This window comes from Onychomys torridus, chromosome 4 (genome assembly GCF_903995425.1).
Source record: "Onychomys torridus chromosome 4, mOncTor1.1, whole genome shotgun sequence".
NCBI lineage: Eukaryota > Metazoa > Chordata > Mammalia > Rodentia > Cricetidae > Onychomys > Onychomys torridus.
In genome coordinates this window covers 101,504,732-101,530,428 of record NC_050446.1, presented here as the reverse complement: position 1 = coordinate 101,530,428, position 25,697 = coordinate 101,504,732, and the positions used below count along the sequence as shown (strand labels likewise).

Here is a 25,697-nt window from a genome sequence, read left to right as displayed (position 1 = left end):
CAAAGTCCATCCTTTGGAAACTGAACATTCATGTCTGAAAGTGAAGACGCGCTTACCTTAGCACTGGGTTCTTCAATGCTCTCCTTTACAGGGATGGGCACCCTCTCCAGCAACTTCTGCAGCTCCAGCTTCTCCTCCTGCCACAAGGAAAGACAGACCATAGAAAATCCACAGGACAAGAGTCAAGGAAAGAAGTCATCCAGCAGCCTGGCAGGGGGTCCTAACTCCTGTCCTGGCACGCTCATAGGCTCACCTCTCTCACAGTGATGTTCTTGAACTCTGAGGACAAGGAGAATACTCGGAAAAGCTCAATCTCACTCAGAGTAGGCTTCAGCAGCTGGTTGTAGGTCTGCACAGTGTCATTGGTAATATAGTAGTGACTAGCTATCCGGCCAAGTTCTGTCACCTAGAAAGAAGATAGACTCAGTACAAGGCTGACCAGTGATCAGCCCCCAACTTGTAGCATCAAGTGACTGTCTTAAGATGACAAGTGGATGGACTCCTTGTGGTACAGCTGCCCACCCAACACAAGTGACTCGGGCACAAGAAGAAAGATGGCACAAGAAACTGACCTATGGAGAGCTGACGCTCACATAAACCAAGGCCGAATGACCTACCTCAACTCAACCTTGAAGAACTATCTACCATTTTTCAAATCTAAGGGCTGGAGAGATGGTTTAGTGAGGGATGGCTGCTCTTCCATCTGGTTCAATTTCCAGTACCCACACAGTGGCTCACAATCATCTCCAGTCCCAGAGCAGCCAATGCCCTCTTCTGGCCTCTGTGAGGACCAGGCACAGCTGAGGTACACACACAAACATGCAGGCAAAACACTCACGCACATAAATAAATAGTAAAATTTTAAAAGTAAGTAGAGGGTTGGGGATTTAGCTCAGTGGTAGAGCGCTTGCCTAGCAAGCGCAAGGCCCTGGGTTCAATCCTCAGCTCCAAAAAAAAAAGTAAGTAAAAATTTGAAAGTTAAATTCATAGTTCAAAGAGCACAATCTAATCCCCAATCAGGACAACAAGTAATTAGATAGGCATTACATAGATGCCTCAATTTTTGCTAAAATGTTCTCAAAAAACCACATGCTAATCACCTGAAAGTTGCCTGTTTTCTTGTCGTATTTGACCAGATTGTTCTTGTCCAGCATCAAAGCAGCAGTGTGAACAAGATCTAGTCGGCGCTGGTCCAGCAAGGGATCTCCTTTAAGGTCATCATGAGAGATGCCATAGAGGGTCGGGGACCGGAGCATTCGGATGTACAGGTAGGCGTAGCCCAGCCAGTTCACCGCATCCTGCAAGATGATATCATGGTGTTTAGCATGAAGAGCTGCTAATTTCCAAAGAAAAGCCCCACAAATAGCCTGAACATTAATTCTCAAGCACAAGGACACAGTTCACAGTGTCTTCAGGGTGCCTTTTTTCAAGTATCTTAAACCTAAAGGAACTATCTATCATGAGCCCAGGAAGTTTCCCTGCATGAGGTGTGGTGCAGAGCTTGGAACACTGCTGCTGGCCCCCACATCCTCACAGGAGGCACACATTCCAAGTCTCTTGAGGCACAGAGGAAAAGCATAGAGCTCCAACTCAAAGCCTGCCTACCTTTGCATTCTGGACATTCCCCAGCACAATTTCCGCATTGAGCATGTCAGGCAGCTTTGATACCATCTGGCTCTCAATAGGCAGTTGCTGGTTGAGGAGAGAGAGGTAGTACTGTAGCTCTCCATGAGACGTGATGAGTATACCTTCACCCTTGGTGTCATACTGAGGTCGTCCAGCACGGCCCAGCATCTAAGTCAGAAGCAATGAAAGAAAATGTCACAGCAGAGCTTTTGATGAGAGTCTAAACACTTTAGAACTTGGCCTTGATCTGCCATCTTCCCAACACCCTTGTGCTCCAGGCACAGGATGCTCATCCCGTTGGGAATCACCTCAGAGGCTCTGTACCTGCAGAATATCCAGTGCTCCCAGCTCTGTCCAACGCCCCTTCTCTGGACTGTACACCTGAGTGCCTTTGATGATGACTGTATGTGCAGGGAGATTGACACCCCAAGCCAGAGTTGCTGTGGAAACTAAAACCTAGAGAGGCAAAGGAGGGCAATGAGGGAAACATACTACCTCAGCAGGGCCACATCCCTGGCCTGTCTCGCTTCTGAACTTAACTGGAGGTAGGAGTGGATGTATCTCTCAGTGCTCAACGTGACACTGGAGCAAAAAAGAGTTGCTTTAGTCCCTTCTATATTTAAGAATTAGCGCCGGGTGGGGGTGGCGCACACCTTTAATCCCAGCACTCAGGAGGCAGAGGCAGGTGGATCTCTGTGAGTTCATGGCCAGCCTGGTCTACAGAGTGAGATCCAGGACAGGCACCAAATCTACACAGAGAAACCTTGTCTTGAAAAAGTCAAAAAAAAAAAGAAAGAAAGAAAAGAATATACCAAGGTTCCAGAGACACTTAAAGGTCAGAAACTTAGACTTGTATTAATCAACTTAATTACAAGACACTGGAAATCCACGATCCTGGAAGAGGGAAAGAATGTGGTCCTGACCCCAGGAATTATTGTAGAGTTCTATAAAGCATCCATCATCCCTCATACAGTATATGAAATGTTGGGAGAGACAGCATAACTACCACAACCTTCCAGCCTGGGCTAGCTGGTCCAGATATCAAAAAGTCTAGGGATAGAGAGTGGCTCAGTGGTTGGAGCATGCACTACTCTTGCGGAGGACTGGGCTTCAGGTCCCAGAAACCAATCCTGCTCACAACAATATGTGACTCCAGCTCCAGGGGATCTAGTGCCCTCTTCTGGCCCCAGAAAGCACCTGCATGCACATAAACTCATGCAAGACACACACACACACACACACACACACACAAATACATATAAATGAATGTTTAAAAAAAAAAGTCTAAGGATCCCACTAAGGGCAGAGCTACTCACATTTCAGATGCTCTAAAGTCTACCTCGCCTACTCTTTCAAATTTTACCCCTCCTCACCTGAATATGTTTGTCAGCAAAAAGATCTTCAACAAGTGTTCGATCAACTCTGGTCATGCCCGCATGATGAATAGCAAAGCCATAAGGCAAAAGATCCTTCAGCTCCAAGTTCTGTGATCAGAAAAAAAGTCACAAAGTGAGACCAGCCTCCCTATGGAACTCCTCCAGGGCCAAAGAAACCTTTCCACAGGAGCCCCCATAACTACATATAGTCACTTTTTACAAAAATGTATGGACTTACGTTTGTATGTATGTCTGTGTGTGGCAGGTATGTGGAGGTCAGAGAAAAACCCACGGGAGTCAGTTCTCTCCCTCCACTATGTAAGTCCCTGAGATTGAACTCAGGCCATCAGTCTTGGCAACAGGCACCACCTTTATATGCTGAGTCACCCCCCCTAGCCCCCAATTACTTTTAACCTATCTGAAACAGTAGAACTTGGTGCATATAGTCCCGAAGGAATCTATCCAGTAATATGAACCCAGTCACCAGGCACAAGCCTGCAAAGCAGGTGGCCCCTTTTTACCTTGCACTGTTCTGCTTCTGTACGAAGGACTTCAGTGGAGGCAGAACCCTCTCGAAGAAACAGACCCAAGGTGTCCTTCTCCAGGCACATGTCACGGATCGCCCTGGCTGTCTTCCCAGTTTCTTTGCGAGAGTGGACAAACACCAGCACCTAGGGAGAGTGGGGTATAGCTAAGGCATATGCCTTCGGCAGCGGCTCACACAGCACCAGGTACCAGCTGCAGGAAGCAGAGGCTGCTCCACTCTAACTGGAAGCCATGATTTAGACAGAGTTGACGGCAAAAACTCATGCTGCATTGGAAAAAAAGTCTAACGAGGCTGACGCTACCCAAAGGGAAGCTGGGCATAGTGACTCCACCTATAATTCCTGCACTGTAGGTTATGGCTAAGCCAGGCTAGTCTGACTACTAAGAGAGTTCAAGCCTAGCCCAGGATACACAGCAAAATAATGTCTCAAAGAACAAAACAGAACAACTCAAGGAAAAGGAATCTACCAAGGATAGTGACACAGTCTTACAGCTGAGAAACTAATCTAACCCTAGAATTCTGCCTTGAACAGCAAATTTAAATAGGCAGTGTATGACGATTCACAGACCTCAACTAAGACTATGTTCAGAGGCCTAACAAGTCTAAGCCAAATAAAGATGTGTTTGTAAGATAATAGTAAAACTATGGGGCTGGAGAGAGGGCTCAGTAGTTAAGAGCACTGGCTGCTCTTCCAGAGGACCCGAGTTCAATTCCCAGCACCCACATGCAGCTTGCAACTGTCTGGAACTCCAGTTCCAGGGGATCTGACACCCTCACATAGACTTACATGCAGGGAAAAGAGCAATGCACATAAAAGACAAATAAATTAAAAAAAAAAAGATAGGGCTAGAGAGATGACTCAGAGGTTAAGAGCACTGACTGCTCTTCCAGAGGTCCTGAGTTCAATTCCCAACAACCACATAGTGGCTCACAACCATCTGTAATGAGATCTGGTGCCCTCTTCTGGCCTGCAGGCAAACATGCTGATACACAATAAATAAATCAAAAAAAAAAAAAAAAAAAAAAAGAAAGAAAGAAAGAAAAGAAAAAAAAGAAAGAAACAGAAAAAATAGCAAAACAATTACATTATTTATAAAAAAGATTTAGGGAGTAAGTTTGAAACTAGCACCATATTATAAGGCATATAGACCTCCTCCTAATATCTAGTGTCCTGAAGTCTTGTCCTATAAACTCCTCTGCTTTTTATTAGAAAAAGAAATGCATAACCTCTTACACCTCTTGCCTTATTTAACACTCCTAAGCTCTGTTCAACTTCCAAACAAAATGTGCTTTCATTAGTGTTCTGAGACAGGGTTTCACTATATATCCCTGGCTGGCCTTGAACTCAAAGAGCTGGTATAAAAGGCATGCACCATCAAGCCCCACAGTATGTTTGGGTTTTTTGTTGTTGTTGTTGTTAATCATTTATTTATTTTGTGTCTGTAACATTCATGCATGCCACAGCACACCTATAGAGGTCAGAGGAGTTACCTTCCACCATGTGGTTTCTGGGGATCAGACTCAAGTCACCAGTCTCAGGGGCAAGCACTTTACCTGCAGAGCCAGCTCACTGGACTGCTTTCACTAGATTTTCATTTGCAGCTTTATTTTTTATTTTTTTGTTTTGTTTTGTTTTTGTGGTTTTTCTAGACAGGGTTTCTCTGTGTAGTTTTGGTGCCTGTCCTGGAACTCACTCTGTAGACCAGGCTGGCCTCAAACTCACAGAGATCCACCTGCCTCTGCCTCCCAAGTGCTGGGATTAAAGGCGTGCGCCACCACCGCCCAGCTCCTGTCTATATTTTAAGGCAATTTTTGTAGTAATAACTCATGTCATTCATGATCACTGGCAAGTCATGCTATTATCTTGTCAATTTTGCTTATGTCAAAAACAGAAAAGGGGCCGGGTGGTGGTGGCACACGCCTGTAATCCCAGCACTTGGGAGGCAGAGGCAGGAGGATCTCTGTGAGTTCAAGGCCAGCCTGGTCTACAGAGTTAGTCCAGGACAGGCTCCAAAGCTACAGAGAAACCCTGTCTCGAAAAACCAAAAAAAAAAAAAAAAACAACAACAACAACAAAAAAAAAAGGTTCAAGAAGCATCAACAGACCTGATTTTTTCCAGCATGTTCCATGATTTTCTCATAGACTATTTCATTCATGATCTGGAAACGCTTGATAGCTTTTTTCTCTGTGATGCCCACATATGTCTGTTCCAGAGGCACTGGGCGGAAGCTAGAAGTTCAAGAGTTATAGAAATGAGATTTCCAGCAGAGAATACTATGGGGAAAAAATAACTTTCCATTGACCTAAAAGCAATAATGCTTTTTAAAATATACACAGGACCCCTAAACCTCATTTAGTGTGCTCCTTAGAGAAGGGAAGAGGAAAGGAAGACGCCTTGGTAACAAGTTTCCAGTCTCTTCTTATACCTGTTGTCAAAGTAGAAGAGGCCCTTAGCAGGGTCAACACGCAGAAAGGTCGCCACATCTTCATAGTTGGGGAGGGTAGCGCTGAGACCAATGAGTCGGACATCTTCTTGGGTCATCTCAATGTTTCGGATGGCCCTGGCCACCAAAGCTTCTAAGACAGGACCTCTGTCATCATGTAGAAGATGGATCTCATCCTAAGGAATCGAAAGACAGCAAACTGTACCAGAGCTATACCTCCTCCCTTGAGACTAGTCTGTTGTAGAAGTATATATAGTCTGAGACCCTAGTGAAGACACAAAAGGGAGCCTCACGCCAGAGTCCTAAAGAACAAAGACAGCTTTTAGTAGGAATTAGCATTGACTGCTTAGACACTTGAGAGGCAGTCCTCCACTTTACCATAAATCTCCCTACACATATATGATGGTTCTGACCAGGTTGTATCAATCAAGCATTCACTTTTGGGAAGGTCTCTTCATCAAGAGGAAAAACTTTACCAGGCTTCACTTACAATAAGTTCACATTACCAACGGCAGTGCTTCTCAGATACAGTAAGCACTGGAAGACCTGGACATGCTGTAGAAATGTAAATAGAATGCACGGGTGTGGACAGGCCAGGGACTCGGCACTCCTAGGAAGCAGCTGTGTAGGCTGCTGTAGGAGAGGCATGGAGGAGCAAGGCTCTAAAGAAGGGTTAACAAACTTTTCTAAAAGGGCTGGATATCAGGTACCACACATGCAATGCCATAGGCGTGTGAGCCACGTAACCCTTGTTACAAATACTCAATTCTGCCACAGCAACAAGCAGGACAAGAGTAGCTAGAAATAATACATAAACCAGTCTACATGACTGTGTTCAATAAAACAAAAATTGGATGCCACAGCTTGCCAACTCCCTCTAAACACAACCTGAGCTACTTTCTTAGACACCATAATAAATCAAGCCTCAGAGGCCGGTGAGATGGCTCAGTGAGTAAAAGTACTTTCCTGCCAACTCCGATGGCTTGAGCTTGACTCCAAGAACACACACAGTAGAAGGAGAGAATTGACTCTCACGAGTTGTACTCTCACCTACATTCATGTGCGTGCAACACACACACACACAGAGTACGATATCACAGAGAACAAACAAATGCAAAAAAAAAAAAAGAATCAGCTGGGCAGTGCTGGTGCACGCCTTTAATCCCAGCACTTGGGAGGCAGAAGCAGGTGGATCTCTGTGAGTTTGAGGCCAGCCTCGTCTACAAAATGAGTTCCAGGACAGGCTCCAAAGCTACACAAGGAAACCCTGTCTCAAAACAAAACAAAACAAACGGGCTGGAGAGATGGCTCAGAGGTTAGAGCACTGCTTACTCTTCCAAAGGTCCTGAGTTCAATTCCCAGCAACCACATGGTGGCTCACAACCATCTGTAATGAGATCTGACACCCTCTTCTGGCCTACAGGGATATGTGCAGAAAGAACACTGTAAACTGTAGTGGGTAGCCATTCCAGTCTTGGCCTGGAAGTTCCAACCCCCATTGAGGCTTTGGTAATGGTCACGCCCACAAGGCGGGGCCGAGAAAGGACGCTGAAGACCCAGGATCCAAATGAGAAGGATCTCTTAGTGCCCGGACCCTGGACACTGGAGGTAGACAGAGGAGAGTTCTCCAGAGAACACGGCTAGACTGCGCCATACTTTTTTGCCAGACCCTACAATCTACCTATCCCTTCATTTGTAAGTTACGCCACAAAATAAACCTCCCTTTTAACTACGTGGAGTGGCCTTAATAATTTCACCAATATCTGGCGTTCACATGGGGCAAATTCCAAAGGCCTGAGCAGCTCCCACCCTCGGCCTCCTCCTGCAAAGTTCCATTTAACCAGGGAACGCCTACAAAGACAGCCAAAGCAGTGAAGGGTAATGTTTTCAGCTCTCAGCTATTGCTCTGACCCCTTGGCTTTTAACTCTGCAATTGGCTCTGTGTTTCTTATTTAACAAGATGGTTACATCTACATAATAAATAAATAAATCTTAAAAAAAAAAAAAAAAAAAAAAAGAATCAACACTTGGCTCAAAGTCCATTTCCTGTGGATGCTTCTATGTAAATGGAATGCAAAGACCCAACTCCTTACTTGTCTCGTGTGACAATGGATTATTTATAAAGCATTTCAATGTTCTTGGGAGGACAAAACTATTTTTGTGTTTCCATTTGATTGAAAATATTTCAAATTCTACAGCTAGGACTGCACAGAGACCCTGTCTCAAACACGAGAAAGAAGAAAAAAGGTAAATGGCACGCGGCTAACATCATGCGCTGCCTGGGAGGGAAGCTTCTGGGACCTGCAGATTCTGGGCTAATACTAACAGTAAAGCTCTCAATGGCTCTTATGAAGGAAAGTGCATAGAGAAAGGCCTTGAGAAATAGAACTGGTAAACACAGCAAATCCTCCCCTGTCAGAATACAGTCCAATAATGGAGCTGTGTGAGAATTCTGAGTTGCTTGTGAGAAACAAGAGTCTGGAGACCTCAGTTTCCTCAGAATCACAGAACTGCTCTTGGAATGTGTTCTTGCTCCCCCCAGGTGTAGTGGGCAGGAGTGAGTTGGCTTCCACTCTTATTGGTCATGTGCCTCTATGGGAAGATGTGTTTTTGCTACGTATGGCTTGTCCTTGTGAGTGCACACCTTACTCAGGTGACTCTTTCTTAACACTCAGAGTGTAAATTGCCCGATGCTCTGAATAAAGTGGGCTACTGCAGGAGACTTCAGTCCACCTCATTTTTAGGCCCTGCTCTCCCAGGTTCACCCCACCAACGAGAGCAGCAAACACTCCTTGACCAGAGTTGGTCTTTCCTTCCCTTTACTCTACCCACTCACCAAGACAATGAGCCGCACCAGCTGAGTATAGGTACGCTCCCCGCCTTTGCGTGTGATGATGTCCCACTTCTCAGGGGTGCAGACGATGATCTGTGTGGCACTAATTTCTTCCTTGCACAATTGGTGATCTCCAGTCAGCTCAGCAACAGTGATGCCATACGTGGCCAGGCGCTGGGGAAGAAAGGATCATCAGCAGTGACAAATGATGGGGTTGGAAGTGCAGCTCAGTGGCAGGGGCTTGACTAATGTGTGCAAAGTTGGGTAGATGGTGCTTGAGGGCCTGGCAGCAGCTTCTGGACTGGGGACTAGGAGAAGTTAAGTATCTGGTGAATAAGGAAGATGAATAAATATTATTTAAACAAGTGCAGTTCCACTCAGGTAGATGAGGCAAAGGCTCTCTAGGAGTCCTACATGAAGCAGGAACATGGACACATATAAGAAAGTGCCACCAAAGTAACAACCCACAAGCTATCGACCATATATCCATGTGCCAGAACTACTTTAAGATGCAATGACTCCAAAACCACTATGGAGATGATCAAAGAAAGATGGAGTCCATGTAAGAGAGGCCAAGATATTTTTGCTTCAGAAATTACTAGGGTCAAGTTCTACCTGGAAATGGCAAAAAAACACCCGAAGATTCCCTAACCAAAGAAACAGTGACACATAGGCCCCTCCCCATTTCATGGACATCTTCTGCAAGTATCTTCTAAAGAAGCTGCAACTTACCTTTCCAAAGCTGCCCACCATCTCCTGCACCAAGGAGCGCATCGGAGCTATGTAGATGATCTTGAAGTCGTCCACATTGATCGTGCCATCCATGTTAATGTGTTTCCCTATCTCTCGAAGCATACACATCAGGGCCACATTGGTCTTCCCAGCACCCTAGAGGCAGGTCAAGGACAAGGTCTGTTCATCTGCTTATGGCTACTGCCCTGACTTCCATGGGCTAGCACCAAAACAAAGAGAACTGACCGCTGGATTGCCCGCCCCATGTCTTCCACAACAGAATAGAGACTAGCCAGGCATGGCATGCTGCCCCTAATCCCAGCACTCGGGAGGCAGAGAAAGAGGCAGAGGGTGAGCTTAAGGGCAGCCTGTTCTACATAGTGAGTACTGGGATAGCCAGGGCTACATAGTGAGACCCTACATCAAAAAACACAAAGAATAAAGCCTAGTGTAAAGATTAAGATTCAACTTTCCACTCAAACTTTTCAGAACAGGAAAACCAGGCAAGACAATGCTTACAGTAGGAGCACACAGCAGCAGATTCTCATCTGTCTCCAGGGCAGCTCGGTAGAGTTTACTCTGGATCCGGTTCAGTGTTTTGAAGCCCTCAAATCCTGCCTGGGCATACTTTGGTAGCTTCTCCACAGGAAGCAGTTGCTAGAGGAAGAAATGTCCCCATACTTTATGCTATGGATCTTCCAGCAGGCTGTTCATTTTTGTAAGATTTCTTATAAAATTACCATTCTTGTAAGATTACCATGATATCATTTTGTAATTCCCCATAACTTTATTCCCTGGCAATCACTGTTCATAATTCTCCATTATAAACCTGTCCAAAGAAATCACTATTATTTCCTTGTCTCAGAATGAGAAAACTCTGGAACAGTTTCCACCTCCAGAATAAATTATCCTTGAGACAAGGTAACATTTCTAGTCCATGGCTAAAAGCCAAACTGGAAAAGAGGAGACGGACCAGAATTGAGAAAAGCAGTTCACTCACTTCTTCTGAGCCGAAGGGCTTGGGCTTCAAAGCAGGCACATGCACCTCCTCATAGCCCTTCCGCTGGCGTCGGAAGGACCCATCAGGAAGCTGGCAGCGCTTGTTGGCCATGAAGTGGCTCCCTTGTGTAAAAACAAGATCCTCCAAATCCAGAACCTGACGTGGAGCCAGAGCCTGGGAATGGGGAAACAATGACAGGCTGAGTGGGTTAGCTTCCCATCGACCACAGCCTGGGAACAGGGAAACAGTGACAGGCTGACCGGGTGAGCTTCCCATCCACCACAGCCTGGCCACAGCCTGGCAACAGCCTGGCACTCACCTCTCCACCCTGGTCTAAATCCATGGTCTCTAGATCTGTGTCCATTCGGGACTGACGGACTCTCTCTCTCCGGGACCTTTCTTCCTAAAGCAGGGAAAGAGAAAAGAACAGTGATCATCACTCCCCTGGGTTCTCGTCCCTTCCAGTCCTTTCTGGGTTGGGTTTCACTCACAGGTGCTACCTCGTGTGTTCCCAAACCCAAAGATACCGCAAAAAAAAAAAAAAAAGGGGGGGGGGGGGCAAACACAACGAAGGTGCAATGTCTAAACAGGACATCAGAGGTAGACAGTCTACAATCACCCACCAAAGCTATTCCTAAGGCATGGAAGTTCATGTTCTATACTAAGCATACTCCTTTCCTGGACTGTAATAAATAGGTCCCCATGGTGCTAGGTGAAGACAGTGCCATAACCATAACAATGCATGTGCTGATTCTACTTTGCACCTGACAAACTCCAGGGAACCAAAGATATGTTTAATATCTCAGACACTGAAAGGAATGAGAAAGAAAACAAACCAGGACTCACTCTGATCAGGTCTTCCTTCTCAGTCTCATGGAGCTGATAGAGGAACTTGGAAAGCTCTGGGTCAGCTTCCATCTTTCCCATGATCCTTTCCTTCTCAGCTTCACTCTGAGCACTGGCCAACAAGGTACAGTATAAAACTGCCGGACACGATAGGGACAGAGAGAAAGTGGGGAAGAGAGAATGGAATAAGGTTTGCTCCTGAGCAAAGGGGAGGTAATTCAATGCTGAAGCCGAAGAAGCAACAATTGAATGTGTACACACGTACACACACACACACACAGTAAGCAAGAAGAGTGCACCGTCTACTCACTCATCATCCTGTGCTGCCGCAACACTTTAATGAAGTCAAAGGTGTTAAAACCAAGGAGCAGAACCAGTTGGTTCTCACATTCTCGGTCATCACTTGCTGTCTGGAGAGAGCAAGTAACACCAACAGTAAGAACACAGCCACCTGCTACTTCCAACACTGTCCCTGCACTGGTGGCCCTGCATTGGTGGTATTGTGGTAAGGTTAGCTTTCTTCTAAATGCTGACCCTTTCTGTCAAGACACATGGAACAGAAATACCATCATGGCCATACCTTCAAAATCTCCAACACCTCATCTGCCTTCTTCTGCGACACAATGGCATCATCATAGAAACGACTGAGCTGTCGCTGCAGCCAGAATGCATCAATATCCCGAGGGTGTAAATCCTTCTTCTTCGAACTCATCAGTTCTCCGGAGGCTACGAGCTTAGGAGGAAATCAGGCACTGGGCTTACTAGGTCTCTTCATCATTAACATCATGTGACAACCTTACCTATCATCCCACAGGCTACTTTCCAAGGCCTTTCAAGAAGGAAACAGCTCTATTACACTGAATTCAGGTGCACACCATACTAAGATTTCATTAACCCCCATATTTGGGAAGAATAACAACTGACTAAAATCCTAAGAAAATCAAAATGCTCAATGTTTAAGGTTCAAACTGGGCTTGGTAGAACATCTGTAATCCAGCACTGAGGAAGCTGATGCAGGAGGTTCCAAATTCCAGATCAGTCTGAGCTGTCCATCAAGTTCTATCTCCGAAAACACCACACACACACACACACACACACACACACACACACACACACCCCTCAGGTTAGTGGCTCCAGGCCTGCATGGGTAAGTGTTAAGTCCAGCCTGGTCAACTTAATGAGGCCCTTTCTCAAAATAAAAGGGAAAAAAAATTAAGTTTCTTTAAAGCCTGGAGCTGTGTAACTCACTGCTAGAGCATTCACCATGCACAAGACAGTAAGTTCAACCCCCCAGGACAACAAACAAACAAAAGTACTCTAATACTATTGTCTTTGCAGTATTATATATAAACCAAATATCCATCAAAAGAAAATCTGAAGACAGGCATGGCATGCCTATAATCTCAAGACATCAAAAATTTGAAGCCAGCCTGGGCTGCAGAGCAAGTTCCTGTCTCAAAACAACAAAAGGCTCTACAACCCAAAATATGAGAAAGATGAGAATTAGTCAGTAGTGGAGCACTTGTCTAGCATGCCCAAAACTGGGGTCAATCCCTGGTACTGTCCCCTCCCCCAAAAAATAACAAGGAAAAAAAAAAAAACAAGCATAGCCCAGTGTGTTTTTTAGTAGGAGGAAGTGCTACACCCAGAAATTAGCTGGCTTACAGAGGACAGACTGTACTTACATTAGCCGAGAGGGTGCAGCGCACAACAGCCTCATCTCCTTCCATGTCATCATCAGAAGCTTCTTCTCGGACTTCCCCATACACATCTTCATCACCTTCCTATGGAGACAACCCCAATCTCAGACTTACTACAGGCCAGAGCAGTAACTGCAGCTGTTGTGAGCTCATGACTGCAACAGCTGTGTTGTGCCCCAGAGGAAAACTTCGCCCCAGTTTTCTGGTCTATCTGGTTTATTGTACACGGTTAATTTACAGCTCGTAGTTTATTAAGCTAGGGATTTCAGTACATGAGACAGGCCCCACCACCTTGGTAACTTCACACAACAGATGGAATAAAATTTCATCACTCACCTCCTCATCAGACTCAAACTGTACATTCACACCGTAGGTCTCATCAATGTTGTCATCTGAGAGAAAAGGAGTCACAAAAGAGGGCGGTTATTAGCAGACACCTGAACCCATCTCCTCAACTGCCTAGTTTGTTTATTCTCAGGCTGGAAACACAGACATAAACATGAAAACCAGCACCCAGGCCTCTCCAACCTGCCAACCTGGATGGATTCCACCCCGCTCTGCTTCTTCAGCTTCTAAACCCTCCCTTCTCTCCCACATTCTACACAGTAAGTCTCAGAATAAAAAATGGCTTCCAGGGCTGAAGAGATAGCTCAACCATTAAATGCTTAGGCTCACAAAACCAAGAAATGGCTGCTGGAATCAAGGGATTCTAGTGCTAGTCATATCTCTCTCTCTCTCTCTCTCTCTCTCTCTCTCTCTCGCTCGCTCGCTCGCTCGCTCGCTCGCTAGCTCTTGCTCTGGGGTTTTCTATGGAGCCCTGTCAGACCTACACTTGCTATATAAACCAGGCTGACTTGTTGGGATTATAAGGCTGTGCCAACACATCTGGCATATTAACCATTCTCTTCAAGCAACATAAAATAGGTTATAAAAAACAATGCTATTGGGTTGGGGATTTAGCTCAGTGGTAGAGTGCTTGCACAAGGCCCTGGATTCGATCCTCAGCTCAAAAAAAACAAAAAACAAACAAACAAACAAAAACAATGCTATTCTGAAATTGTAACAATGATGCTGATGGCCTCATTAAGAAAAGCCAACAACCACAAAATATGATCAGGACACAAAGGGCTCAGGTACCCATATTCTGGATCTCCTTGTCTCCACCGTAGTCTGTGATCTTTTTGCCCAAGTTCACTAGCACATGGTATCTGGTATCATCTGTTTGACCCAGCAGCAGGTCAATCTCCCTTCTTCTCTCCTTGTCTCGAAGCTTTTCATTCTTCAGGACAGCCAGAACTTCATCAGCTGCCCCACAAAGGATATCACGAGGCTAAAGAAAAAAATACAAACAATATTTACTACAATGATATGGAGAAGGGCACTGACCAAATTTGTGACTTTATATAGGAAATAAAGAAGCATGTATCTTCAAAACTACAAAAGCTGGAGAGGCGGCTCAAAAGTTAATAGCACTTGTTGCTCTTGCAGGGGACCTGGGTTCAATTCCCAACACCCACATGACGGCTTAAAAAATTGTAACTCAAGTTCCAGGAGATCTGACGCCTTCTTCTGACCTCCAGGGGCACCAGATGCACATGGTGCACATATATACATGTAGGCAAAACAGTCAAACACATAAAAAGCAACTTAAAGAACAAGAAAAAAAGAAAAAGAAGAAAATCTGCAGTATCCCAGGCTTTGACCACATTCATCAACAAGATACAGTGGCATGTGCTTATAATCCTAGCACCTGGGAAGAAGCAACAGAACCAGAAGTTCATGGTCATTCCTGAATACACATTGAGTTTGAGGTCAGCCTGAGCTACATGAGACCTTGTCTCACACAAACAAAATAAAATTTAAAAAGACAGCTGGGCGGTGGTGGCACACAGCTTTAATCCTAGCACTCAGGAGGCAGAGGCAAGAGGATCTCTGAATTTGAGGCCAGCCTGGGCTACAGAAAGAAACCTTGTCATCTACAGAGAGAAACGCTGTCTTGAAACCAAAACAAACACGGGTTGGGGATTTAGCTCAGTGGTAGAGTGCTTGCCTAGCAAACACAAGACCCTGGGCTCAATCCTCAGCTCCAAAAAAACAAAAACAAAAACAAAACAAAACAAACAACAACAAAAAAATTTTTTAAAGATTTATTTATTTACTTATTTATTATGTATACAGTATTCTGTCTGCATGTATCCCTGCAGGCCAGAAGAGGGCACCATATCTCATTACAGATGGTTGTGAGCCACCATGTGGTTGCTGGGAATTGAACTCAGGTCCTCTGGAAGAGCAGCCAGTGCTCTTAACCACTGAGCCATCTCTCCAGCCCGAAAATGAATGTTAATACCACATACTCACAGTTAATGTTCTATTTTGTATACAATAAGTGCTCAGGAAGTATTAGCCATTTCTGAAAAAATGATATTGCCCTCTGTTCCCTGCTGGGAAAATCCAGATTAAGAGTCTTCTGGTTGGACTAGCAAGATGGCTCCACAGGTAAGGGTACTTTCCACCAAGCCCAACAATTTAAGTTTGATCTCTGAGTCCCACACAGAGTTAAGGACCAACTATGAAAGTTGTCCTGACTTCTACATGTATGCAGTAACACACACACAGAATATATGTAACTAATAATTTAACCAAAATACTTATGGTACCACCCTGTGACTTTGCAAACACGGATCTCATCTTCTGGTTCCAGCCTCACCTGGTCTCCAAGAGCGGCCTGGATGAAGCTGAGCAGCACCTCATAGGTCTCCCGAGTCTCTTTAGTTTTGGGCTTATAGATGATGCCCACCATTTCATCAATACCCTCTGACAGCAGGGTATAACCTTTCATCTTGTTGATGTCGTGCCGGTCCTCATCACGCTTTCTTCTCCTAATGGACACGTAATATGATGCTGAATGGGAGAGCTTTCCCTTCCCAAGCCAAGTTTACCCTTTCTGTACATCGAACATGTATGTGCAGGCAGGAACATGAGTCAAAGTAAGTAATTCCTACTTGACCTTCATCACTTGAAAAAGCATTTCTTTATCCTCAGGAGGAAATTATACAATGGTATTTCAACTCGTTTTCATTGTTTTAACCTTTTACTAGCCAGAGAAGCTAGGCTCCAGGGGAATCTACTTCTAGTGACTCCTAGTAAGTGACTAGAGAAGAAGCCAGATTCTGAGTGAAGGGCCAAGGAACAATGTTTCTTCTCAAATTTCAACAACTCTTCTCAATTATAACTACTCAAACTAAACAGGGTCTGGGGACTGTTAAGACTCCACAGAAAGAGAGAGGAGAAAGAGAACACAGTTAGAGAACATGGAACTTTCGAAATTAATCAACCAGGGTGAAAGGAGGAGGAGGAACAAAACCAAGGCACCGGGCAGTGGCAACCACAGCAAGGAGTCGGGGATCACACCGGGGGGCTTGACAACAGCTGGTGACGGGCCTGGAGAGAAGCCTCAAGCAGTGAGGAGCTAACTTCTGCTTCTGGAGAGGACCAGAGCTCAGTTCCCAGTCCCCACACTGGGTAATTCACAACTGCCTCAAACTCCGGCTCCAGGGGATCCCAAACCATCTTCTGGCCTCCACAGGCACGTGCGTGCATGTCCACATTACACCACCACTACCACTAACACACACACACACACACACACACACACACAATTAAAAATAAAACAAAACAAATATTTTTCTAATTAGCTTGAAGAAAATTAGCATCTATCTATGAATCATAAACAAAAGGTATCAACAGATTTTGTTTCACTTCATTGCACCCAAATCCAAAGAAGTTTTAAACCTTGCAGAGATTTTCACTGTGTTGTACAAACGCCGCTAATCCTCTAAGGGAACTTCAACAAAACTACTGCTCAAATGTTAAAGATGAGCTTTAGATTAGAAGAAAAATATAACATCCCCTTGGTACCTACTTGGCCCGTCTTTCCTCCTGCATCTGTGGTTTGGTCCGTTGAGCCTTATCTCCCATACGGGTTCCCTCCAACTTCCCAACCAGGGACAGAACCTCTCCTGTCGGCTCATCCCGGCGGGTCCGGTCAATAAGAGAGCGGTCAGCTTGGAGCACAAGATTTGAGTTCTGAAAAGATCACACTTTATCAAATATGTAAAGTTTCGATTCCTGCTACCATAGTGACACCAGAAGATGGAAAAATACTGGAATAAAAGAATAATCCCCTTAAGATGAAATAGTATCATATAACGCTATGCACACCCATTGGACTGGTAAAGTGAATGATCAACGTTCCTAACAGTATCCACAATAGCTCACATTTAGGTAGGTAAAGTGCTGAGCAGATTGGGGATAACGAGTAGAAAGGACGGGATTAGCGCTGAGGAGACTGTGAAAAAAAAAAAGCCCGTCCTCACGCGCCCTAAACTCCACTGGAGTTATTCCGTCGTGTTTTAATCCAGCCTTCACCCAGATCTGAATTCCCCTCCGTGTTTGTGGCTATCCACGGCCTCCCTCGCCCGCAGCCCTCCTCCGAGACTTCACGCACCGCCTTGTACTCGTACTGCAGACTGCGGGCAGTCACATCCGCCATGGCGGCCGATGCTGCGGGAACTCAGGGTTCCACTCTTCAACACGCTGCGAACCGCCTCGACAAACCGCTCCGGCCCAGCAGGAACGACGCGGGACAAACGTACGGGACAGAGAAAAGACACGGACTTCCTTCCGCTTCCGGGACACACGCTAAAAGTGATACTTTCCGGTGAATACGCACGGCTTCTGGGCGGAGTTTGCGGACAATAGTACATCCGGGTCACGGGTTCCGTGGACCGACAAGACACACGCTACTGCGGACAATGGTTCCAAGCACATATACGTATTGCGAAGCCAAGGCCGAAACCCCTTTCAGTGTGATGTTAAAAGACCCTTTCTGCAATACTTTCTGCTTTCTCAGACCAGCCGTCACCTGCAGACACACGGATGCTTAGGAGCTCCGTTTATTAAGGATAAGGAAGCTAACTTGTATGTCTAATAATTGACTGGATTTTTCTTCTGTATTGAGAATTTGGGGAAATGCTCCCTGTCCCATTCAACCTACCCCAAAGGCTATACAGAGAACCCAGCCTCAAAAATAAATACATGAATAAAAATTTTAAAAATGCATGACAAGTATCTGCAGAGCAAGTTTGAGGCCTGTCTGGACTCCAAAAGATCTTATCTTAAAAACTAAAGAGGGGCTGGAGAGATAGGTTAGTTTCCACAACACTCAATCCCTGTGTCAGCTGACTGAAGATGAAGAAATATTTGTACCCAATGATCTGCCAGGATTACAGGGGTGCACAATCATGTGTGCATTAGCGTGTTTATATAATGTAATATATATTTGTCCTCCTCAATGTAGCACAAATGCTTCATCTAAAAGGCTGTTTCACTAAAGAAACATGTGGAGGGTTGGGGATTTAGCTCAGTGGTAGAGCGCTTGCCTAGCAAGCACAAGTCCCTGGGTTCGATCCTCAGCTCAAAAAAAAAAAAAAAAGAAAGAAAGAAAGAAATGTGTAGAAAATACGTCATGTAGGGATATACTATTCAGATTTATTAAGCAGTAGTGGTACTTTTTATGTAATGGTAGTATCTAGTCTTTTAATAATTCTCTACATTGAAAACAAAACAGCGAATTCTACTTTATATTTAACAAACATAAGAGACCCTTAAGTCTGTGTCTTAATCCACTGAGCCATCTTGCTGGCCATTTTTCATTGTTTGGTTTATCATTATTTTCATTTTATTCTATGTATATGGGTGTTTTGGCTATGTGTATGTCTGTGACTGAATGTATGGAGCTACAGTTAGGTTGTGAGTTGTCATGTGGATTGTGGGATTGGAACCCAGGCCCTCTGAAAGAGCAGACAAGTGTTGATAACCACTAACCTATCTCTCCAGCCCCTCTTTAGTTTTTAAGATCTTTTGGAATCCAGGCAGGCCTCAGACTTGCTCTGCAGAGACTTGTCATGCATTTTTTAAATTTTTATTCATGTATTTATTTTTGAGGCTGGGTTCTCTGTATAGCCCTGGCAGTCCAAGAACTAGCTCTGTAGCCCTGGCTGGCCTCGAGCTTAAAGAGATCCACCTGCCTCTGCCTCCCGAGTGCTGGGATTACAGGCGTGCGCCACCACCGCCAGCTTTCTCGTGCACTCTTGATCCTCCTGCCTCTGCCTCACAGATGTTGTGACTCAGGTGTGGACTGTTGGGACCAACTGTATCTTTTCTTTGTTTTCCTTTCTTTCTTCCTTCCTTCCTTCTTTCCTTCCTTCCTTCCTTCCTCCCTCCCTCCCTCCCTCCCTTCCTTTCCTTTCCTTCCCTTTCCTTTTTTTATTCGAAACAGGGTTTTTCTGCTGTAGCCTTGGCAGTCCTGGAACTCAGAGGTCCGCCTGCCTCTGCCTCCCAAATGCTGGGATTACAGGCATTCGCCACCACCACCCACAAACAGCTATATCTTAACATGTTTAACAGCAATAAGAGCATAGTGATCCTAGGTGGGACTCAGTTACTTTTCCCTTCTTTTATTAGTAGGAAGATGTTTTATTATTTAGGTTTCCAAGAATTTGTATTTCAAATATAGTTAGCCTCCCAAATGGAGTTCTTTTTGAAAGATTTAAATAAGTACTTGACAGTTTAAAAACTGAATGTTATGCTGAAAATAAAAGAATTATTTATGCAAGTATTGACTTTTTAAATAATATTTTTAAATATTTACTTATATTTTATGTTGTATGGGTGTTTTGCCTGCCATGTATGTATGGACACCACATCAGTGCCTGGTGCCTGTGGAGGTCAGAAAAGGGCACCAGAGTCCCTGCCATGTGGGAGCTGCGAATTGAAGCTGGGTATTCTGCAGGAGCAGCAAGTGCCTCTTAACGGCAGAGCCATCTCCTCAGCCCTGTTTTTTATTATCCTTAAGCATGGAGAGTTGGTTTAAGGACAGGATGCCTAGGTACGCAAGTAATTACAACAAAAGCATGGTTAATGAGAGACAACATCTTCCTGTGTAGTTTCTCTAAAATTAAGATTACTATTATTTCCCAGGCACACACCTTTAGTCCCAGCACTTGGGAGGCAGAGGCAGGTGGATCTCTGTGAGTTCAAGGCCAACCTTGTCTACCTAGCAAGTTTTAGGCCAGCCACAGTTACACAGAGACACGCTGTCTTGAAATTTAAAAAAAAAAAAAAAAAAGATTACTATTATTTAAATTTATTTGTGGTTGTGTATGTTTTTATATATATTTATAAATTTATATAATATGTGAGGCTAGGTATGATATAGGGGGATGCAAATGCTACAGTGTATGTGAAGTTAGCTCTCTCTTCCCTTTTTTTTTTTTTTTTTTTTGGTTTTCTAAGACAGGGTTTCTCTGTGTAGCTTTGCACCTTTCCTGGATCTCATTCTGTAGACCAGGCTGGCCTCGAACTCACAGAGATCCGATGGCTCTGCCTCCCGAGTACCGGGATTAAAGGTGTGCGCCACCACCGCCCAGCTCTCTCTTCACTTTTACGTAGCCTCTGGGAATTGAACTCAGGTCATCAGGTTTGTGCAGCAAGCACCTTTAGCCACTGAGCCAGCCCATCAGCCCTGCATTATTTTTATCATTTTGGAAACACACCAAGGAAAATTCCAAATAGCTTGGACAATTTTTGTTCTATTTTATTTTCTGAAATAGGGTTTCTCTGTGTGACCTTGGCTGCCTGGGAGCTCACTTGTTAGACCAGGCTGGCCTTGAACTCACAGAGATCTGCCTCTGCCTCCTGAGTGCTGGAATTAAAGCCTTGTGGGCCACCACTACCTAGATTCGCTTAGACAGTTTCTAAAATATCTAAATATAAAGGGTTTTGAGAAACACAGGAAGAGAGATGTATAAATATTGTGAGAGCAGTTTGAGTTCAGTTAGTATGGTGCTCAATCATTGCTGGGGTTGAAGATGGGCTTTCATGTGTGCATGCACGCGCATAAGTGTGTGTGCAAAAGTGTCCGCTCGCCTTCATGTGTGTGCGAGTGTGTGCGCGCACTCACAGGCCACAGCACCTGTGTAGAAGTCAGAAGGAAACTTGCAGGTATCTCATTCCTCCTTTCACTTTGTGGGTTCTACTGACTGTACTCAGGTCATCAGGCAGCAAGCACCTTGCCATCTTGCTGGCCCTAGTTATGATGTCTAAAAGCCCCTCGTGTAAGTGTGTAAGCTCCCCCATCCAGCAGAGATGGCTTCTGTAGTCCTTTTGTTTGCTTGTTTGTTTGTTTTCAGTAATTATTTTACAAGATGTTTCCCACATAGTTTAGTTCTTTTGTTTGTTTGTTTTGTTTTGTTTTTTGAGACTTGGTTTCTCTGTGGAGTTTTGGTGCCTGTCCTGGAACTCACAGAGATCTGCCTGGCTCTGCCTCCCAAATGCCAGTATTAAAGCCTATAGTTTAGTTCTTACATTTAGAAGACTACATGAAAATGAGATATCAGAGTTTATATTGCCTGTCTTCACAAGTGCCCTGAGCAAAGCAGGGACTGAATCGCTAAAGTGAGTTTTATGAGGCTGGAGAGACGGCTCAGTGGTTAATAGCATTTGCTGCTCTTCCAGAGGACTTGGACTTGATCTCCAATACTCAATCTGTGGCTCACAACCATCTGAAACTTTAGTCCCAGGGAATCAGATGCCCTCTCCTGACTCCTGGGGACACCAGGCATTTATGCTGTGCACAGATAAAACATACAGGCAAAACATCCATACATATATAATAAATTTAAATGGAAAGCAATTCTCTGTTCAGAGTTCCAGATATCTGAGAATGCAATGAATTAGCAGCCCACAACTCTGCCTTAGACTTCATCTCCACCAGCAAACTTTGCTGAGTGAAAACAAGGCAGTCACTCCAAAGTTTAGTTTTGTCCCTTGGGCCAGGTTGTCAGCCTTGGCTTTGAGACTCATCATGTTGCCACTTCTCTCCTTATTGTCTCCTGCCCCTTCCCCTGTTACTGTATTTCCTCAGGCAGCATGATTGTAGACCACGTGCGCTGAAGGTCACAGTGACTTGCATTCTCCTGGTATGCCATCTGGGTTCCTGATTAACTAGAACAAACATGCACTAGTACTGTGTACATGCTGAGCTACTTAAATGTGTAAATGCAAGATTCTTTACTACAATATGAAATACAAACGTAACCTTATGATGTAGAATGTGATAGTACCCCAGCCATCACAAATATTCCCTATCATTCCCCACAGTAAGTAGTAACTTCTGTGTCGAAGATCTTTATCATGTGTAGATGGCATCCTGCCACCATGTGTTGATGATACCGTGGCTTCTTACTAGTAAGAAAATTTTCTGGCATAAAGGTGAAAACTATAAGCAGTGGCAAGCAGTTGTGCTGAAAATGATTTAACCAAACAGTAGTGGTGCACGCCTTTGATCCCAGCACTTGGGAGGCAGAGCCAGGTGGATCTCTGTGAGTTCAAGGCCAGCCTGGTCTACACAGTGAGATCCAGGACAGTCACCAAAACTACAAAGAGAAAACCTGTCTCAAAAAGCCCCCCCCCCAAAAAAAACCAAAAAGAAAATGAATTAAATTTAAAAAAATAAGGGACTGGAGAGATGGCTCAGTAGTTAAGGGCACTTGTTTCTCTTGCAGACAGAATTTAATTCCCAGCACCCACATGGTGACTCACAACTCTCTGTAACGCTAATTCTATGGGATCCAACACTGTCTCATGGCCTCCATGGGCACTGCATGAACATGGTACATAGACATACAGGCAGGCAAAACACTCATACACATGAAATAAAAATAAATTTCAGCTGGAGGGTGTTGGCATATGCCTTTAATCCTAGCACTGAGGAGGCAGAGGCAGGCAGATCTCTGTGAATTTGAGGCCAGCCTGGGCTACAGAGTGAGTTCCAGGACAGCCAGGTCTACAAAGAGAAGCCCTGTCTCCAAAAACCAGAATAAATAAATAATAGATAGACAGACAGACAGACAGACAGATAGATAGATAGATAAATCTTTAAAAAAAGAAGAAGAAAGAACCTAAGATAGTATCTGTGTTTCACCTGAGAATGTTTGAGACTGAGAAGCAGATCTGTAAGTCACCCTCAAGGAAGAGTCAGCAGAGTTCTCAGCACCTGAGGACACTAGCTTCCCAGACAGCATTTCAAGCAATACAGTAGGTAGAGCTGCCAGGATTGTTTCTAAATCAAGAGGGGGAATGGCGCATGTCATGCACACAAGCGGGCACTGTTGCGTGTTTTATAATCCAGGAAGTTCTGCTTAAAAAGGTGTGTGTCGGGCTGGAGAGATGGCTCAGAGGTTAAGAGCACCGATTGCTCTTCCAGAGGTCCTGAGTTCAATTCCCAGCACCCACCATGATGGCTCACAACCATCTGCAATGAGATCTGGCGTCCTCTTCTGTATACATAGTAAATAAATTAAAAAAAAAAAAAAAGAGTGTTTATGGGGTTGGGGTTGGGGATTTAGCTCAGTGGTAGAGCGTTTGCCTAGCAAGCGCAAGGCCCTGGGTTCAATCCTCAGCTCCACAAAAAAAAAAAAAAAAAAAAAGGTGTGTGCCTCCATGTGTCACCAGAGTGTTTCACCTTAAAAAGGCCAAGGACAGCTATTGTAGAGGCACGAGAGTGGCTTCAGAAGTCAGGGCGTTGTTTCTTATGATGATATTCTGCCGGGAGCCTTGTGCTGTTCCATCTGTAGCAGGAAGAGGGTCTGTGTGACTACATGGGGATTGCTATCTTGTGGGCCAGTGGCACTCTCTAAACATATGTGGGTTTGGGGCCAGAAAAAATAAATCAAGATAACATTCAAACTTAAGCAGAACAAGCAGCCACTGTCATGGAAATACACCAGCACCGCATCAAAGACCTTCTCTTCGTGGATTCCACAAAAGGTGTCAGCAGGTGTCATTTTCTTTAGTGCTATAGCACTGGCACGCTGCCCATGCTCCAGTAAATAAACCCCTAGCCATGCTCATCCCAGCAACCCAAGTTCAACCAGTGTGCTTTAGAAAAACAGGAGTATAGGGTAAGTGGAGACAATGTCCTCCTTCTTCCTAATAGGGGAGGGTGAATATGTCCACAGTATATTGTAAATATGTATAAAGTTGCCAGAAATAGTTCAGTGGGACACCCAAGCACAAGTCAAGGGAATTCACCAACTGTTTGAATAACTGTCCTTTCATGGTCTCCACAAAAGATCGGCAGTGGGTAGGCACAGACTGGTGACAGAATTTTGTGTCACCTCTAGCAACCTGAGGACATCTCTTTGGAACTCACTGCTTGAATATTCTTGAAAATAACTTCAGGATGAGCCAGTATGAAACAGGACTGGGATTCATGAAGAAGAGATCTGAAAACAGATTTAAGCATGGATAGTATATACAGGTCCTTAGACCTTAGAGACAGAGTTGGGCTAAAGTGTCTTAGTGATAGCTGTAAGCACAATTTTGCTGGATCGCAAGTAAAATCTCAGCAGCTTGCTAAGTTTTTTTTTTTTTTTTTTCATTTTCTCCATCTTTTCTGATAAACAAAATTATAGGGTGGCTGCAAAGGTGCCTTGGTTAGGATTGCAATCTGATAAGTTAAAATCATGGGTTCACAAGGATTGCACAAGGGTTTAAGATGTGTCTTTTACCACAAATAAGGGTTCTTGTGAGAATCTTAGGAAATTGCAGGCTATACCTGGGAAAGGAAGTAAGTCATTTACACTTAGGCCTTACACATGTTTCATTGCTGTTTTAACATCCTTGTTGGAAACATCTCTCTAAGAAAGTAGTAGTGTAGGCTGGTGAGATATCTCAGAGGGAAAAGGCTCCTGAAGACCTGAATCAATCCCCAGGACCTACGTGGTGGAAGAGAGAGAACAGATTCCCTCCCACAGGTTGTCCTCTGACCTCCTGGAAAGCACTGTGGCACATGCATCTCCACATATACACACACAATACAAATAAAGACGTAATAGAATTGTTTCAAATGCACAGTGTGTCTATATAGGCAACGATCCCAGAAAGTGTTGTCAGCTGTGCTGGAATTCTTCACCCTCAGCCAGTCAGAGTTTTGGGGGAAGAGGCTCCGTTCTCTCTCATGCTCTGTAATAGTCTTTCTACCCTCCTGATGGAATTTCTATGGTGCGGGAATGTCTTCTCCCTCAGAGTTTCCTCTTAAAATAGACCGGAACAATCTTTCTCCCCAATCTAGAATTTTGTTGTGCTTGGAGGTAAAGAAAGGAACGTTGTGCTGGTGAAGCATGGATTTGGGGTGAGGCTAATTAGAGACCTCACAATTTATGTTTACTCTTGATACAGCTTCTAAGGCCTTTTTAAAAATTTTATATTTTTAAGATCTATTTAATTGTATAGTTCCCAATTTTTTTGTTTTTTTTTAAAAGATTTATTATTGTTATTTTTTTGTGTATGAGTGTTCTGCCTGTGCTATGAATGTGCTCTTAGCAGGTGCCTGGTGCCTGCATAGGTCAGAAGAAGACATTGGATCCCCTGGAGCTGGAATTAAGACAGTTGTGAGCTGCCAGGTCAGTCCTGGGAACCCAGGTGACAAATAAGTGCCCTTAACAACTGTGTCATCTTTCCAACCTCA

The 25,697-nt window shown here is 44.5% G+C and overlaps 1 protein-coding gene across 1 annotated transcript in view; it reads right to left on the bottom strand.

Annotated features, from left to right (window-relative positions):
* The window catches only part of Snrnp200 (small nuclear ribonucleoprotein U5 subunit 200), a 28,698-nt gene extending 10,907 nt beyond the window's left edge, over positions 1–17,791 (bottom strand). Inside the window, exons 1-23 of the mRNA XM_036184036.1 lie at positions 17,613–17,791; positions 17,028–17,191; positions 15,813–15,984; positions 14,243–14,435; positions 13,442–13,497; positions 13,091–13,189; positions 11,986–12,138; positions 11,716–11,815; positions 11,406–11,542; positions 10,879–10,962; positions 10,560–10,733; positions 10,079–10,216; positions 9,560–9,715; positions 8,831–9,001; positions 5,977–6,170; positions 5,656–5,779; positions 3,524–3,673; positions 3,000–3,110; positions 1,951–2,082; positions 1,606–1,794; positions 1,101–1,298; positions 254–406; positions 57–137 (exon numbers count right to left, since the gene is read on the bottom strand). Coding sequence (XP_036039929.1) covers positions 57–137; positions 254–406; positions 1,101–1,298; positions 1,606–1,794; positions 1,951–2,082; positions 3,000–3,110; positions 3,524–3,673; positions 5,656–5,779; positions 5,977–6,170; positions 8,831–9,001; positions 9,560–9,715; positions 10,079–10,216; positions 10,560–10,733; positions 10,879–10,962; positions 11,406–11,542; positions 11,716–11,815; positions 11,986–12,138; positions 13,091–13,189; positions 13,442–13,497; positions 14,243–14,435; positions 15,813–15,984; positions 17,028–17,191; positions 17,613–17,657 — 3,174 coding nt within the window. The 5' untranslated portion in view covers positions 17,658–17,791. The remainder of the gene's footprint in view (positions 1–56; positions 138–253; positions 407–1,100; positions 1,299–1,605; positions 1,795–1,950; positions 2,083–2,999; positions 3,111–3,523; positions 3,674–5,655; positions 5,780–5,976; positions 6,171–8,830; positions 9,002–9,559; positions 9,716–10,078; positions 10,217–10,559; positions 10,734–10,878; positions 10,963–11,405; positions 11,543–11,715; positions 11,816–11,985; positions 12,139–13,090; positions 13,190–13,441; positions 13,498–14,242; positions 14,436–15,812; positions 15,985–17,027; positions 17,192–17,612) is intronic.
* Between the last annotated feature and the right edge of the window lie 7,906 nt (positions 17,792–25,697).